Source organism: Salmo trutta, chromosome 2, assembly GCF_901001165.1.
Source record: "Salmo trutta chromosome 2, fSalTru1.1, whole genome shotgun sequence".
In the NCBI taxonomy this organism is placed as follows: Eukaryota; Metazoa; Chordata; class Actinopteri; order Salmoniformes; family Salmonidae; genus Salmo; species Salmo trutta.
The window spans coordinates 36,127,799-36,146,244 of NC_042958.1; the positions used below are offsets into that span (position 1 = coordinate 36,127,799).

Consider the following 18,446-nt stretch of genomic DNA (forward strand, 5'->3'; position numbering starts at 1 on the left):
ATAATATAGGCCTACTGTTTATAGTATCACTATAAATTATGACCGAATGGTATCACAGATGTTTCTTACACGAATTACAGTGAGTTTTGTTTAGGAAAAAGTGGATTGCGTGTTCAAACAACTGTAGTAGGAGGTGCTCATTTAAATAATGGAATGATGTATCAGAAGTTGGTGCAACACTCTCCATTCTAACACATATTTATCTGATGAAGGTCAAAATGTCACGCTGTGTTTTTAACAGAGTTGTTTAGCTAGATGAAGAGCTTTTCCAAAACTCACACCCTCATTACACCAAACATCTGCATGGAATCTTCGAATGAATTTATTCTTGTGGTAACCATTCATATCCCAAAACACACACTTCAATGTACATGGTGACGCGCAAAAAGGCATTTTGAGATGGGAAAGAGTGAGAACTGTGAAATGAATCTCTTAACAGATACACTGATCACGATCCAAGCAGTTGCTGAAAAAACCCACAAATACCAGTGTTAGGATGTGTATACTCTCCACACACACATACAATAGCTCTTTCATAGAAAGAATGACATCATTACCGAGGAACTCTGCAACACCATCACATACAACAGCCAAATGAGGATGCTAAATCTAAATATAGTTCCAAATATACAAGACTAACCCAAGCCATAACATAAATATATCCAATAAAGAAGAATTCATTTCATAAACATTGTAAAGGTAACCCATAAAATGTCTGCTAAAAGTTCCAACATAATACTGTAATTGTGCTTTCAGTGCAAATTAGTCTGTCCATCCAAAATCTCCAGCACTGTGTGTGTGAGCAACATCTACACTTTAGAAAGTGCTTCCTTCACCTTTAACCTCACCACAGCTACCTGTCTGTATGTCTTAAACATTGAGCCAGCTCAGATATATTAAATCTCTACCTATTAAGACTTGTGCCAGTTCCACTGGCAGCTCAGAGAAAAATCTGTTAAAGCTTAGCATGCACTGTATACGTTAAGGCCTTTCAAAGCAGCGTGATTCTCCAAATTAACATCTAACCATATTGCAACAATATAACTTTTATAATTAGAAGCAGACTGAACCAAATGAGAAGTGAAAAGTCAGCATTATCACTAAAGCCAAATAATCAACTAACCTTACAACTAAGCCGGCCTTCTTTCTCTTCACATTGTATTCTAAGAAGGCTGTACAGTCTGTTAGAATGTATGTCTACATGTATTATGTGAGGCAGTTCTTATTGATATCTTCACAACGAGTGCTTTGGTACCTGTGGAGCACTAAACAATTGAGTAAGCATCAGCATCAGTAGACACATAGTATACAGTCATCAAAGCTGATATTAAGGCAGTGCAAGCAATCATAACGGAAAGAGCCATGAAATGATTACGCAACACACAATATTGCCTATGCCGATTTGAGGTTGATTTCAAGTGATTATTTTTTTTCGTCCAAAAAACAAAGTTTATCTACCATACTAAAGTGTCTGTTAATTACTACCTTAATACCTGAAAATAATACCACAGCTGTGGGAATTGTCCAATCAGAATCAGGGCAGCTCCTGAAGACCGACTTCAGTGATTGGTTGTCTCAGAGCAGCTCCTCAAGACAGACTTCAGCGATTGGTTGTCTCAGAGCAGCTCCTCAAGACAGACTTCATCAATTGGCTGTCTCCAGAAGCAGAAGGAACTGAATTCTGGGAAACTGAAGGTGGCGCTCTGCTCCTTACTGCGTAAAGGAAAAACGTGCTCTACCAGTTCACTCAGTCGGCCGTACCTACATTGAGACAGGCAAGGGGTTAGATAACAGTTACTTACTGACCAAGGTCGGGATTCAAAGGCACATGGTCGGCCTACGCACTGCACTTGACTTTGAAGGTAATTTACGCCTGAGCTGAATTCCGGCCCAAATACTTCCAAAGAAACCCACACTACTGACATACAGACAGATAAACAGACCTGCAAAGTAGCTACTTACGACGTTTTATTGCCTTTTGATTGCTCTAGGATGAGCTCTCCTTTGGGATTGACTGTGAATATCCGACACACAGGGACACCCACTTGCTTGTAGGCAAACACATCCTGAGCCAAAAATGGAAGAGTCATCTTAACAGTCCCCCCATTCTGATATTCAAAATTAGGTATATAATTACAAGAAAACAAAGCTTACATTTGTTCGGTTTCCAAAGGCTGCATAGAAGGGATGTGTGTTTGGGTAGAAGAGGTTCTTGATGTCTGTGAGGCATTCAATCTTGAACTTTTCTGGCTTCTTTTCAATTACCTCCCTTATAGAAGTTTAAAGTAAAATAAAATGCTTGAAATGTAACCATATTACAAGACTATTACAATGTTTAAATCAAACCATTTTGCAACACTATCATAACTGTATCAGTTTCTAAACCCAGATGCCCAACAGCTTCTACCCCCAAGCCATAAGACACTGAACAATTAATAAAATGGCCAACCAGACTGTTTACATTTTCATTTTTGTCAAAAACAACTTTATATCTAAGGAGTGCCTTTGATTTGACAGCCTGCACATGCGCAGTTCGGCGCGAGACAACCGTTAGACCCGATGGCGTGTTTCTGCGCGTGAACTTAGCTAGCCAACGTTGCCATGACATCACCTACAAGCGTAATTGCGCACTTCTACTGGAGAAGCAGTTTCTACATATCTTCATACTAAACCATATGACTGTATTACAATAATAAACAGACTGACCAAATGAGAACAGAAAGGTCAGTTTTACCTATGAAAGGCAGAGAAGAGGCTGCTAGGGGAGAGCATGAGGGGTCCTTGAGGCAGGATGGTTCCCCGGTCGTTCACCCAGTGCAGGTACCCTCTAGTCATGTCGGCCATCCCGATGGCCCGCGCCGAACAGTACAGGAACTTGTAGCCATTCCTAAAGACAGTAGACATACGTACTGAAGTAACTGCAACCTCAACATGCATATAGAGCCTACATTGGATCATTATCCTAGCCACTCACTCTAATTGTTGAGCTACTGGAGTTTCTTTACGTGGAACAAGAATGTGAATAGTCGTGCATAAGTGGTGATTGTCAGAAACGGTAGCTCTGGGGCCGTATGTATCAAATGCTTCAGAGTAGGAGAGCTGATTTAGGATCAGTTTTGCCTTTTAGATAATAAATAAGAACAGGCTCTATTCAGTCTGAATCGCTGAAGCTTTACAGATTGTGCAAAATAAATGTAAAGGTAATTTCCGATATACACAGCGTTTAACTTGAATGCAGTCGCCGCTAACGCGGGAATATTGCCTTTACATTTTTTGGGGAACGCTGAACTTCCACGACACAGATTGAATAGAGGCCCTAATCCTAGATCAGTACTCTCGCTGAGAAACTTTACACATACAGCCACTGGCCTGGGGCCTACTTACTCATGCACTGAGTGGTAGAGCTTAGCGATGCCTTGATGAGTCCAGTCTTTCCCAAGCTGAGGGAGGATTTGGCCAAACACATCTGACCTAAGAAAATAAGCATTTTGTGAGGCTTCAAAACTAGCTTCACCTGGAGGAATTAGCTAGCGTGAATGCCTTATAGGATTATAATAATAATTTAAGAACTGATTAATTAAGTGTAACCATGATCTGATTACCAGACAGACCTCTAGTATCAAACAAACAAACTGTGAGATTAAAAGATCAGGAGAGGACCTTAATCCAACTCCCTATATAGTGCACTAGTTTTGACCAGGGCCTTATGGTGCACTAAGAGGGGAATAGGGTGCCATTTGGGACACAGACTCAGACAGTAGGAGTTGACATTGAGTGGTGTTACAGGCTTTTGGTTTTTCTCTCAAAGTCAATTTCAAGGATGGTTCCGTGTGGGTGTGGCACGCTCTGATTGGAATCCTACTCATTGGTCAGGATGGGTTGCACTGGTCGTCCTCGTGAGTCAGAAGAGGTTTCACCTGTGCTGGCACAGCTGCTATTTAAAAGCTGTTGGTCCAGTGCTTCAGATATCATGAGGGATGTTGGAAGAGCTGCACCTCTTCTTTTTTTTTTAGCTCGTCCTCTTTAAGCTGATAAACAAAGCCTTTTATCTTGTGTCTCCCCTGTTAGGTTGTTTGGCTACACATTTATTTTCAGTCCCTAACCCAAGTTGGTGTGGGTTTACTTTTCTTTTAGCTTGTCTGTTACTGGGAAAATCTAGTGGGCGTCCATGGTTGGTGTGTTAAGACCATAGAGAATGATAGAGGCCTCTAGTGGCCAAAAAGCAAAAGTATTTTTGGTTTCTTATTGGGGAATGTAACACTGGTAATGTAGTTCAACAGCATTGAAAGCCACTTTACTTGGTGATGGTGCCATCGATGTCAGAGATAATGACTTTGTCATCCCAGTTCCACAGGTAGATGGTGCCCTCGCAACGACACGTGCCCTGGTACTGAGTGGTGATGCTGAAAGTGACGTCATTAGGCCCCTCCCTCAGCTTCAGACTCACCTATGAGAAGACAGAGATGAAGTGGTGCGTTGAGAGAGTGACAGCAAGTGATTCTCCAAATATCTGCTGGTTATTGACAGGTGCTAATATACAGATTAGGAGAGAGGGTGCACTTGCCCAAAAAAGCCTTCAATGACGCTGCCCGTGCTGTCAGAAAAGCCATTATGGCAAGGATGCAGCGATGTGCACTCTGTCCAACTCTGTGGTAATATAACTTCATAAGTTATGAACGTGGCTCTTACTATCTGGTCAGATGAGAGGCGGAGAGACTTCTTGTAGGAGTGTGATCCAGTTGGTGCTGAAATCTCTGTCTGCACACGCTCAGTAGGTGCCAGTGCATTCAGCTCTTTAGATTCTTCCTCACTGGAGGAGTCTGCTGCTGCTTTCTGCCTGCATTCCAAATAACAACAACCTCATTTCAACATCAGACTTCCTAAAAACAGTATAAGTTTAAACTAATATGAGTAAAGATGAGAGTAAGTAGTTATTCAAAATGAACTTGTATGTGTTGCCACTAGAGGGCAGTATCCCAACAATCTGAATTGTCATTCAGCTTCATTTACTACTGAAAGACAAAATGCTGATGAGACTTCTAAACCAGGTGCCTCATGCATGTTCTCAGGGGCACTTCCTATGAGTCACTGTTTTCCCAGAGCTAATCCAGTTTGTCATTTGTGGTGTCAAGAATATGGGTAAGGAGGGTGACATCAGTATGTGACTAATTGGGATTCCCCTTGTGAAACAATGCCAGGGCTGGTGGTGGGGGACAGACAGGGTGGTGCTGGGCTGACTCACTGTGGTACTGCTGGACTCTGTTGATCAAGGACAGGGCTCTCTGTGTCTCTGTGTGTCTCTGACAGGGACTCCTGCCTGTCCAGCTTGGCCTCTGAAGACTGGCGAGAGGAGCAGACAACATTAATTACCCTATAACGGAACATCATATCAACATTGATTTGATATGACAGAGTATTTATTAATTGATTTATAGTGTAATTACTGCCCATTTTTACATGAACAACTCCTTCCTATAGTCATGCAGTACAATGAGCACATGGTTCTCCTCACTCTGACTTGCTTAGGCTCATTTACAATGGAAATTAAAACAAATCCAATGCGATTCACATGGGAACTACTTCCTGCCCACACAAACAGAGGCATGACGAAAAAGAGGGTGAACACCATGGACCATCTGTTCAAGTTGACGAAGTATAGTATCCAGAAAGTAGTTCAGCTAGGGTCGATTTCACTATGAGTACTAGAGTATCAATACCAGTGGACCTATAGCATACTGCAAGAACACCCTGTTGTGCATCCCATTATGGCACCCTATTCCCTATGTAGTGCGCTCATTTTGATCAGAGCCCCTATAGGCCCTGATCAAAAACAGTGCACTATATGGGGAATACGGTGCCATTTGGGATGCATTTCCTACCTGTTTGACGCTGCTCTTCCTCCAGAACCACCAGCGGCCAGACTTCTTAGGCATCTTCTCCTTCACCCACGCCTCTTCTGTGGCCTGAGATTAAGTATTTATGAGTACACACACAGCATTTGAAAGTTATAACATACATTTATAATGCATAACTTGTGATCTACCTTGGGCAGGTTCTTCTGGAAAGCTTGCATACTCAGTATCAACGGAGCTGCCAATGTCCAGTTGTAATATCTGTAAAAAAAAATAATAAATTATAAATAAAAAATAATAATTATATATATATATATATATATATATATGTTTTTTTTTTTTTTTTTCTAACAGCACAGTACCAGTCAAAAGTTTGGACACACCTACTCAATCAAGGGTTTGTCTTTATTTTTACTATTTTCTACATTGTAGAATAGTGTAGACATCAAAACTATGAAATAACACATATGGAATCAGGTAAGTAAAAGTGTTCAAATCTAAATATATTTTATATCTGAGATTATTCAAAGTAGCCACCCATTGCCTTGATGACAGCTTTGTATACACATTGAACACAAATATAAATACAAGGCAACATGTAAAGTGCTGGTCCCATGTTTCATGAGCTGAAATAAAAGATCCCAGAAATGTTCCATACGCACAAAAAGCTTATTTCTCTCAGATTTTGTGCACAAATTTGTTTACGTCCCTGTTAGTGAGCATTTCTCCTTTGTCAAAATAATCCATTCACCTGACAGGTGCGGCATATCAAGAAGCTGATTAAACATCATGATCATTACACAGGTGTACCTTGTGCTGGGGGCACTAAAAGGCCACTCTAAAATGGGAAGTTTTGTCACAACACACAATGCCACAAATGTCTCAAGTTTTGAAAGAGCGTGCTATTGGCATGCTGACTGCCGGAATGTCCACCAGAGCTTTTGTCAGAGAATTTAACATTCATTTCTCTATCATAAGCCGTCTCCAATGTCAATTTAGAGAATGTGGCAGTAAGTCCAACCGGTGGGCGAGCGGTTTGCTGATGTCAACGTTGTGATCAGAGTACCCCATGGTAGCGGTGGGGTTATGGTATTGGCAGGCATAAGCTACGGACAACGAACACAATTGCATTTTATCGATGGCAATTTGAATGCACAGAAATACCGTGACGAGATCCTGAGGCACATTGTGAGGCCCATTTTTTTGTTAAGGTATCTGTGATCAACAGATGCATATCTATATTCCCAGTCAGGTGAAATCCATAGATTTGGGCCTGATCAATTTATTTCAATTGACTGATTTCCTCATATGAACTGTAATCTCAGTAATCTTTGAAATTGTTGCATGTTGCATTTATATTTCTGTTCATATTTATATATATATATACATACATATACATATATATATATACACATATACATATATATACACATATACATATACACATACACATATACATATACATATATACACATATACATATACACATACACATATACATATATATATATATATATATACACACACATACAGTATCTCACAAAAGTGATTACACCCCTCACATTTTTGTAAATATTTGAGTATATCTTTTCATGTGACAACACTGAAGAAATGACACTTTGCTACAATATAAAGTAGTGAGTGTACAGCTTGTATAACAGTGTAAATTTGCTGTCCCCTCAAAATAACTCAACACACATGTCTAAACCGCTGGCAACAAAAGTGAATACACCCCTAAGTGAAAATGTCCAAATTGGGCCCAATTAGCCATTTTCCCTCCCCGGTGTCATGTGACTCATTAGTGTTACAAGGTCTCAGGTGTGAATGGGGAGCAGGAGTGTTAAATTTGGTGTCATCGCTCTCACACTCCCTCATACTGACTGGTCACTGGAAGTTCAACATGGCACCTCATGGCAAAGAACTCTCTGAGGATCTGAAAAAATAATTGTTGCTCTACATAAAGATGGCCTGGGCTATAAGAAGATTGACAAGACCCTGAAACTGAGCTGCAGCACGGTGGCCAAGACCATACGGCGGTTTAACAGGACAGGTTCCACTCAGAACAGGCCTCGCCATGGTCGACCAAAGAAGTTGAGTGCACGTGCTCAGCGTCATATCCAGAGGTTGTCTTTGGGAAATAGACATATGAGTGCTGCCAGCATTGCTGCAGAGGTTGAAGGGTTGGGGGGTAAGCCTGTCAGTGCTCAGACCATATGCCGCACACTGCATCAAATTGGTCTGCATGGCTGTCGTCCCAGAAGGAAGCCTCTTCTAAAGATCATGCACAAGAAAGCCCGCAAACAGTTTGCTGAAGACAAGCAGACTAAGGACATGGATTACTGGAACCATGTCCTGTGATCTGATGAGACCAAGATAAACTTATTTGGTTCAGATGGTGTCAAGCGTGTGTGGCGGCAACCAGGTGAGGAGTACAAAGACAAGTGTGTCTTGACTACAGTCAAGCATGGTGGTGGGAGTGTCATAGTCTGGGGCTGCATGTGTGCTGCCGGCACTGGGGAGCTACAGTTCATTGAGGGAACCATGAATGCCAACATGTACTGTGACATACTGAAGCAGAGCATGATTCCCCTCCCTTCGGAGACTGGGCCGCAGGGCAGTATTCCAACATGATAACGACCCTAAACACACCTCCAAGACGACCACTGCCTTGCTAAAGAAGCTGAGGGTAAAAGTGATGGACTGGCCAAGCATGTCTCCAGACCTAAACCCTATTGAGCATCTGTGGGGCATCCTCAAACGGAAGGTGGAGGAGTCCAAGGTCTCTAACATCCACCAGCTCCGTGATGTCGTCATGGAGGAGTAGAAGAGGACTCCAGTGGCAACCTGTGAAGCTCTGGTGAACTCCATGCCCAAGAGGGTTAACCTGTTTAGGATAGGGGGCAGTATTTTCACAGCCGGATAAAAAAACGTACCCGATTTAATCTGGTTATTACTCCTACCAAGAAACTAGAATATGCATATAATTATTTTATTTGGATAGAAAACACCCTAAAGTTTCTAAAACTGTTTGAATGGTGTCTGTGAGTATAACAGAACTCATATGGCAGGCCAAAACCTGAGAAGATTCCATACAGGAAGTGCCCTCTCTGACCATTTCTTGGCCTTCTATAGCCTCTTTATGGAAAATAGAGGATCTCTGCTGTAACGTGACATTTTCTAAGGCTCCCATAGGCTCTCAGAAGGCGCCAGAACGGGGAATGATGACTCTGCAGTCCCTGAGCGAAAAACAGTAGGGCTTTTGGAAAGTGGTCGTTCTGAGAACAATGACACGGGCGCGCGTGCATGTGAAGACTCCATTTTCTATTTTCAGTGTTTGAACGAAAACAAGGTCTCCCGGTCTGAATATTCTCTCTATTTTACGAGAAAAATCGCATAAAAATTGATTTTAAAACAGCATTTGACATGCTTCGAAGTACGGTAATGGAATATTTGGAATTTTTTTGTCACGATACGCGCCGGCGCGTCACCCTGAACGCAAGAACAAAACGTAGCTATTTGGATATAACTATGGATTATTTGGAACCAAAACAACATTGGGTGTTGAAGTAGAAGTCCTGGGAGTGCATTCTGACGAAGAACAGCAAAGGTAATCCAATTTTTCTTATAGTAAATCTGAGTTTGGTGAGTGCCAAACTTGGTGGGTGTCAAAATAGCTAGCCATGATGGCCGGGCTATCTACTCAGAATATTGCAAAATGTGCTTTCACCGAAAAGCTATTTTTAAAAAAATCGAACACCGCGATTGCATAAAGGAGTTCTGTATCTATAATTCTTAAAATAATTGTTATGTTTTTTGTGAACGTTTATCGTGAGTAATTTAGTAAATTCACCGGAAGTCTTCGGTGGGTATGCTAGTTCTGAACGTCACATGCTAATGTAAAAAGCTGTTTTTTGATATAAATATGAACTTGATTGAACAAAACATCCATGTATTGTATAACATAATGTCCTAGGAGTGTCATCTGATGAAGATCATCAAAGGTTAGTGCTGCATTTAGCTGTGGTTTTGGTTTTTGTGACATATGCTAGCTTGAAAAATGTGTGTGTGATTATTTCTGGCTGGGTACTCTCCTGACATAATCTAATGTTTTGCTTTCGTTGTAAAGCCTTTTTGAAATCGGACAATGTGGTTAGATAAAGGAGAGTCTTGTCTTTAAAATGGTGTAAAATAGTCATATGTTTGAAAAATTGAAGTTTTTGGAATTAGCGTTCCGCTAGCGGCACATCTAGATGTAAAAGGTTTAAGGCAGTGCTGGAAAATGATGATGGCCACACAAAATATTGACACTTTGGGCCCAATTTGAATATTTTCACTTAGGGGTGTACTCACTTTTGTTGCCAGCGGTTTAGACATTAATGGCTGTGTGTTGTGTTATTTTGAGGGGACAGGAAATGTACACTGTTATACAAGCTGTACACTCACTACTTTACATTGTAGCAGTGTCATTTCTTCAGTGTTGTCACATGAAAAGATATACTCAAATATTGACAAAAATGTGAGATACTGTGTGTGTATATATATATATATATATATATATATATATATATATATATATATATATATATATGGCATGAATAAAACACACTATTGAGTCGCACCCCCTTTTTCTCTCAGAACGGCCTCTATTCGTCGGGGCAAGGACTACAAGGTGTTGAAAGCGTTCCACAGGGATGCTGCCCCATGTTGACTCCATTGCTTACCACAGTTGTGTCAGATTGGCTGGATGCCCTTTGGGTGGTGGACCATTCTTGATACACACGGGATACTTTTGAGCGTGAAAACCCCAGCAGCGTTGCAGTTCTTGCCACACAAACCGGTACACCTGGCACCTACTACCATACCCCATTCAATAGCACAAATCTTTTGTCTTGCCCATTCACCCTCTGAATGGCACACATACACAATCCATGTCTGAATTACCTCAAGGCTTACAAATCTTTCTTTAACCTGTCTCCTCCCCTTCATCTGCACTGATTGAAGTGGATTTAACTAGTGACATCAATAGCTTTCACCTGGATTCACCGGGTCAGTCTATGTCATGGAAAGAGCAGGTGTTGTATGTGTGTAATAAAAATAATTGTGCTAAGTTTCAAGTTCAAGGAAATCTAATTGTGATCTTCTGTTCAAAATGTCATAGTCTAAGAATTAGTACAATGTAGTAAGATGAATTAGTATGAGTATGACGGCTGTAACGACTCACCGGTTTGAAATTCTAACCACCAAATTGGGATTGTCGATGATTGCTGGATTTTCAGCAAATTCGTGATATGTGATGATGTGCTCCATGAATTTCTCTGCAATAAAAAAAATCTAAGCATTTGCATCACTATTATCATAAGTCATATTATTATTTGTGGCATTTGTGAGTAAAAGTGTACTAGTTTATTATTTGCGTACTTATCAAGGTCCGAGGCTACATCCCAAATGGAACCTATTCCCTACAGGCCCTGGTCAAAAGCAGTGCATTATACTAGGGAATAGGGTGCAATTTGGGAAACGGCACTAGTCCCTATAATATAACACTTACACAGAGTAGGAAACCTTACCTTTGGAGATTTCAGAGTTCTCTCCGACCCCTCCACAGAGAGACAGGGTGACATCTGGTAGATCCCCAGCCGAGTCAGACAGACAATCGGTCCCGCTGTCGGCCGCTGCACTGCCCACAGACTGAGGAGACTGGGACCCATCGCGCCGGCCCACCTCTACCCAGTGCTTAGGGACCGCCTCGGACTCACTGCAACACACAGGCACAACCACAGACGGGTCAGTCACTACAACACAACAATACAGGCCCTCGTCAAAAGTAGTGCACTATAAAGGGAATAGGGCTACAATACATGCGATGAAAGACATGATGAGGTACCTCTTGGGACCTAAGTAGCGTGCAACAATATCAGGCTCCATAGCGTTCAGGTCATCCAGGTAAATATCCTCAGGCCCCTGGTGTTGACTCCTCTTTCTCACACCTTCGTCACAGAGAAACCATCAACATTCACATAAACCGTTTACATTCTTATAAACCATTCACAAATACTGTTCACCTTTTTCGCTTCCAATAAATCTTTGAGCATTTTGTAAAGCCCCATTCAGATGGAGGCTGCATCCTAAATGGCACCCTATTGCCTACTATAGAGCACTACTTTTTACCAGAGCCCTATGGGTCCTGGTCAAAAGTAGTGCATTATACTGAGAATAGGGTGCCATTTGAGACACAGCCTGAGAGGCAAGTGAGAACTTCCCAGACCTCAGAGCAAACCACTTCCTTCCTGTTATTGTATTCTAAAACACTGCTCTACCAAACACTGTCTGGATGTAACATTAGTTAATAACACTGTCTGGGTATAAGTCAATAACACTGTCTGGGTGTAACGTTAGTCAATAACACTGTCTGAGCTCATGAATAAGTAATTTCCTCTCTGTTGACATCACACCATTCTGAAGTGACAAAGCTATGTGGTTCTTAAAATAGGGGACACAAAACATCAAATAGGGGATATAAAGGTCCTGTGAAGACTTTGTTCATGCCAGCTGTCGTGGACAACAGAGGGCTATGACATGCCCTCATCCGGCACATTGTGCTACCATAAGCAAGTAAGCCTTATTAAGTCGTGTTATATTTGATCAATAAGCTATCTATATGAACCATCTCTGCATACTTTAGATGAGGTTTCTTAAATAAGTTTGGTTGCTTTTACACTGCACAATGAGTACCTCTCCTCTTGGACGGGGAGTCAGTCTTGGAGCCGATGGCCCCCAGGTCCCCGGCCATGCGGCTGGCCCCACAGGCAGCAGAGCCACTGTCCCTCCGGCTGGAACCAAGCACACTGGGGGGAGTGGAGGTCCAACGAGCCCTACGCTCAGGCTTGGGCAGAAGGGGGGTGGGAGTGGGATAGGGCTCTGCTGTGAGAGCACCTGGCTCTTGTTTGAGGGGACACGGTTCAGGTTGGGGGGGACAACGGGTTTCAGATAGAGAGTCGGGTGGGTGGTGTTTGGAGCTATGGAGGGCACTTTGTTTGGGAGTCCGGGGTTCTGGTTTGACGATGGCAGGTCCACACACAGGGTCCAGAGAGTTGTGGATGCCCCCTGCCTCCACTCCCATGGCCTCAGAGCTGAGGATGACCCTGAAGTGGGTGTTCTCTGTTGGAGTTATAGTTACCGTCTTAGTCAGCTCCGAGCGCTCTTTCTTACAGACCTGGACAAAGAGAGCCAATATGAAATAAGTGGGTATAGGGATTTCATGTCATGACATTTTTGGCATGTTTCCATCTCTGAGATGGAGGACCTACAGTCTACACTTCCCAAATGGCACCCTATTCCCAATAGTGGCCTATGGGTGCACTATATAGGGAATAGGGTGCCATTTCAGACGCAAGACCCAGGCCTTACCCTGGTGGATTCTGGGAACTCTCCCCAGGACCACTGCATGTGTGACTCTGCTCTGAGCATGCTCTCTGATGACTTCACCATCAGCTCAGAGTCGCTCTTTGGAGACATGGGCTCGGACAGGGATCTTGAGGGTCTGCTGAAATCAAGAAAAAACCTCCCAATACATTTACTTTGAACACAAGAGGACATGTATACACAGCTCCACAGGCATATTTTTTTAACGTTTGTCGTAGCACTTAAATTTAAATCTCCCTAGGGCCGGGATTTATACCAAGGCATGTTACAGAGCAGCAAACTGGACAGCCGACAACGCAACTTTTAAGGTAATTTTTGCTTGAGCCAACGTCACGGACATTGCGCCTTTAAAAGGTGCATTGACAGTTGTCCAGTGCACTGCTCTACAACGTGCCTTGGATTGAATCCCAACCCTAGTATCGGTTTTGTCAAATCCTATGAAAACTAAAATCTCTAATGATCCTGTCTGTTTGCATGATCTGTGTAAATATTTGAATAAGAAGTTAATAAGTGACTGACTGAGTGGGTCATACCTGAGGCTGCCACCGGTAGAGCAGTCTCCATCAGAGAAAGGGTAGCTGTCCAGAGAGTGGAGGGTGGGGTGCTGCCTGTTTTCCACTGTGTCCTTCACTGTAGAGAACGAAGAGGCCCTGAGGAGGTAAAAAGATCACACCATCAACCGCAGGGTTAACACAACACACTATGCAGAGCAGACCCACCCAGACCCAGAATACACACCAAATGGCACCCTATTCCCTACATACAGTAGTGCACTACTTTTGACCAGGACCCATAGGCCAAAAGCAGTGAACTATGTAGGGAATAAGGTGCCATTTTGTAGGTACCTCAACTTCCATGGATTTACCTGCTGTTGTTGTGTGTGCCACCGTGCTCATCGTCTGAGCTCAGCTCACAGACCTCCTCCCCACAAGCAGTAGGGGTCTGTTGCTCCTCCTTCCGGGGATCTGCTTTGTGCTTCCTCCTGCGTCTCTTCTTCTTTTTCCCTGCTGTGGTGCTGGGGGGGAGGAGGGGGGCGGAGGAGGAGGCTGGGTCCTCTGAGCACCCCTGGGGGGGCTGCAGCCCACCCTCCAGACCCGACCCTCCAGCTCGAGACTCTCTGCCCCTCCACAGAGCCTCCTCTGTGGGGATGGGCGAAGTCACAAGGTGGGCAGGGACGATCTCCTGGGATGGGGTGACAAAAAGAGAGATGAGTCACAAGTTTACGTTATAGAATGCGTCCCCAATGGCACCTTATTCCATACATAGTGCACTACTTTAGGTCAAAATAAGCACATTTTTTGGGGAATAGGGTGCCATTTGGGATACATGGTCAGTAATAAGCTGTTTCAACAGTGGTTGACCAATAAAAAAACAAAATAACTTACATTATGCTGCTCCGTTTCCTGAACAAAGAAGGCCTCTCCGTTATCCCCCAGCTTCATGTGCAGCTCCACTGGTTCTCCATTGATCTCAATGTCAATCTGCAGAGGTAAAGGAAAGGTCAGGCACCGATTTATGGAGGAACTCTGGGGCCATATGTATCAAGCATCTCAGACCAGAAGTGCTGATTCAGGATCAGTTTTGCCCATAAAATTACATGGACAGGGTGGCACTCCTACTCGAAGATGCTTGATATACTGTATACAGCCCCTAGTCTACTAACTGGAAGATGCAACTGAATTACTAGGCGAAACTGACGTTTAACTGAGGCCTGGTAACCACATGAGAAGGTATGACTGTGAATTTGTCAAACATTCTCAAAACAACACTTTATAATAACGTCTAGTAATAAACCAAGGCATTAACAAACAGTTTCCACACAATGTTATAGTGTACTTGCTTAATTCAGCAAGACCACTCTAGATATTGGACATAGCCTAAATAAAAAAAGAAGTAGGCCTAACACTATGCTATGGTTGCTGAATGCAAACTGGGCGAACAGATTACCTGCCTGCAGTATATCATACTGTTTCCTGTTAAGCTTAATGAGATACTTTAGGATTTTGGCAATGAGGCCCTGTACCTACTTCCCCAGAGTCAGATGAACTCATGGATACCATGCGTATGTGTCTCTGTCCAGAATGAAGGAAGTTATAAGTAGTTTCGCGAGCCAATGCTAGCAGATACCCATAGACTTCCAGTCATTGCACTAACGCTAGTTGCGAAAGTACCTCTAACTTCCTTCATACTGGACACAGAAATGTAAAAATGGTATCCACGAGTTCATTAGCCTCCTCCTTGACTGCGTTTGTGCAGAAGGAATTGCCCTTCTGTCTATTGTTAAAAAAATTATCCGCCGAAATTGTTGCAACCCCCATTACTAGCCTATTCAACCCCTCTTTCGTATCGTCTGAGATCCCCAAAGATTGGAAAGCTGCCGCGGTCATCCCCCTCTTCAAAAGTGGGAGACACTCTAGACCCAAACTCTTATAGACCTATATCCATCCTGTTTTACCCTCGTAAAACTGACTATCCTACCGATCCTTGACTTCAGCGATGTCATTTACAAAATAGCCTCCAACACTCTACTCAGCAAACTGGATGTAGTCGATCACAGTGCCATCTGTTTTATCACCAAAGCCCCATATACCACCCACCACTGCGACCTGTATGCTCTTGTTGGCTGGCCCTCACTACATATCCGTCGCTAAACCCACTGGCTCCAGGTCATCTATAAGTCTTTGCTAGGTAAAGCACCGCCTTATCTCAGCTCACTGGTCACCATAGCAACACCCACCCAAAGCAGGCGCTCCAGCAGGTATATTGCACTGCTCATCCCCAAAGCAAACACTTTTTTTGGCCGCCTTTCCTTCCAGTTCTCTGCTGCCAATGACTGGAACGAATTGCAAAAATCTCTGAAGCTGGAGTCTTATATCTCCCTCTCTAACTTTAAGCATCAGCTGTCAGAGCAGCTTACCAATCATTGTACCTGTACACAGCCAATCTGTAAATAGCACACTTGCTCTTTTGCACCACAGTATCTCTACTTGCACGTCATCATCTGCACATCTATCACTCCAGTGTTAATGCTAAACTGTAATTATTTTTGTGTCTTGGGCCTATTTATTGCCTTACCTCCCTACTCTTCTACATTTGCATACACTGTACATAGATTTTTCTATTTTTCCTGCCTTTGTGTTATTGACTGTACGTTTGTTTATGTGTAACTCTGTGTTGTTGTTTCTGTCGCACTACTTTACTTTATCTTGGCCAGGTCGCAGTTGTAAATGAGAACTTGTTCCCAACTGGCCTACCTGGTTAAATAAAGGTGAAATAAATAAATCAAATAAAAGGTGCTCTAAGGAGGGATACTGACACCGCCTTAGTTTAGTCTGACCTTCATACAGGCTGAGGAGGCTCAGGCTAAACATCTATTTGGGATGCAGACAGAGTATTAATGGTCTGTTTCTGTAAAGAGAATAAAGAGACACTTGACTCAAGAGATATGCGATGAGGGGGAAATGTTTTCCGTCCATCAATAATGCAACCAGTGCAGTAGCTATACGAGTTTCCAAAAGGATCTTATAAAAGATAGCACCATCACCAAATCCACTACCTGACGCTGGGTCAATCCTCCCACACTGTTACATTACATTCTTCTCTGTACTGTAAAGGCCAGCTCTCCTCTTCGCTATGCAGAGACAAATCTAAAATTGGGTTGCCATAGTAACCGAGGCGAACGGTAGCAGAAGCAGTATAGCGGTGTTCCTGTCAGCGTCCCAAATGGCATCTTATTCCCTTTTAGTGCACTACTTTTGACCAGAGCCCTAATGGGTCTTGGTCAAAAGTAGTGCACTAAATAGGGAACAGGGTGCCATTTGGGATACAACCGCCGTGTCTCAGAGATGATGAGCTAGCCTGGTTGTCCTCCTCCTATTCACTCTCCTCTCTCAGGAGGAAGGTTAATACCTGGATCTGTGTCAGGCAGAAGCACCTCCACACAGCAATATGAAAGGGCCCTAATTGCATGTCAGTTATGCATGTGACAGAGGGTAACAAAGACATGCAACCCTGTCATACTAAACTGCCAAGACAGACCTGGACAAAGGTTGGCGACATCAAGCGGCCAAAGATAATGGGGAATACAGCAACAAGGTATGCATCACAAATAGCACACTATTCCTAATACATTGTATCACTTTTAACCAGTCTCATGGGCCCTGGTCAAAAGTAGTGCACTGTATGAGGAAATAGGGTGCCATTTGGGACATATGGGGGTGAGGTCATCCTTGGCCACGTGCGTTTGCTTACAGTTTGAGGAAGCTCTGCTTGACTATACCCTCACCCCTCTCATTCTCTCTTCCTCAGTCATCCACAAACTCACCACTTTCTCCTTAGAGTGCAGCACGCCAAGTTTCCCAAAACGTACATGGAAGGGGGAGCAGTGGAAGGTCCCGTCAGGCTGTCTGACCACCACCACGTCGATGCAGCCGGACAGCGTGGCCTGGTTGATGCCCTTATACAGCTCCTTCACAGTCACCAGCACCTGGCCTGCCAGCTGGCCCACGTAGTTCATGGTGTCTACCTGTGGATCACACACTACCAGTAGTGAAGATCAAATTAACTGCCTGTAATGAAGGTCAAATTATTTATCATTGTCTGATGTCCAATCCTCTCTGAGCTGAAGGGGTAAAATGGCTGCCTACTGTATTGCTGAGCAAAGGGATAGGCCATTCTTGGGAGATTCTCAATTGGTTTTGCTAACTCCTCTGACTTCCGTCCTCTCCTCGCCTCCTTTGAAAAAGGTCAATAGTAATTGAGGAGAGGAAACGTGGAAACAAATGCACTTATATGAAATGAGTGTGTGAAGTGGTAATAATTATCCTTTTATCTCTAAAATTAATTAACATATTGTTTTGAATGTGTGCATGCTTTTTCTCCTCCGAGAAAACAACAGCTGATTCAAGGGGGTGTGGCAGATTTCGGCTGAGGAGACTCCATGGGAGGAAGCAATCGAGGACAGTGGCAGACTCCTCCGTTCACCTAATAACGATAGACACTTGTCGAGCACTCAACCACTTATCGGTTTCCAGGTCACGGAGGAGAGTTGACGGAGGAGTCGAGGAGAGGACGGACTTTTTCCTAAATGAGAATCTCCCCTTGATTCAAAAGGGTCATCATCATCTGAAAGCTATCATGTCAAAGGTTTAAGGATCTAAGGTTAGCCAATCA

At 43.2% G+C, this 18,446-nt stretch overlaps 1 protein-coding gene across 3 annotated transcripts in view; it reads right to left on the reverse strand.

Moving 5' to 3' along the window:
- Window positions 1–304: 304 nt before the first annotated feature.
- LOC115154573 (phosphatidate phosphatase LPIN2) overlaps window positions 305–18,446 on the reverse strand; it is a 49,416-nt gene continuing 31,274 nt past the window's right edge. The window contains exons 2-20 of one of the 3 annotated variants that reach the window (XM_029700940.1): window positions 17,599–17,813; window positions 14,660–14,755; window positions 14,140–14,456; window positions 13,808–13,924; window positions 13,260–13,395; window positions 12,585–13,065; window positions 11,737–11,839; window positions 11,420–11,607; window positions 11,074–11,167; window positions 6,044–6,113; window positions 5,880–5,963; window positions 5,243–5,340; window positions 4,690–4,837; window positions 4,299–4,447; window positions 3,385–3,471; window positions 2,735–2,887; window positions 2,155–2,269; window positions 1,963–2,066; window positions 305–1,761 (exon numbers count right to left, since the gene is read on the reverse strand). In XM_029700940.1, the coding sequence (XP_029556800.1) occupies window positions 1,617–1,761; window positions 1,963–2,066; window positions 2,155–2,269; window positions 2,735–2,887; window positions 3,385–3,471; window positions 4,299–4,447; window positions 4,690–4,837; window positions 5,243–5,340; window positions 5,880–5,963; window positions 6,044–6,113; window positions 11,074–11,167; window positions 11,420–11,607; window positions 11,737–11,839; window positions 12,585–13,065; window positions 13,260–13,395; window positions 13,808–13,924; window positions 14,140–14,456; window positions 14,660–14,755; window positions 17,599–17,790 (2,877 nt within the window). In that variant the 5' untranslated portion in view covers window positions 17,791–17,813 and the 3' untranslated portion in view covers window positions 305–1,616. The remainder of the gene's footprint in view (window positions 1,762–1,962; window positions 2,067–2,154; window positions 2,270–2,734; window positions 2,888–3,384; window positions 3,472–4,298; window positions 4,448–4,689; window positions 4,838–5,242; window positions 5,341–5,879; window positions 5,964–6,043; window positions 6,114–11,073; window positions 11,168–11,419; window positions 11,608–11,736; window positions 11,840–12,584; window positions 13,066–13,259; window positions 13,396–13,807; window positions 13,925–14,139; window positions 14,457–14,659; window positions 14,756–17,598; window positions 17,814–18,446) is intronic. The other 2 variants (XM_029700947.1, XM_029700930.1) reach the window with 2 other exon arrangements.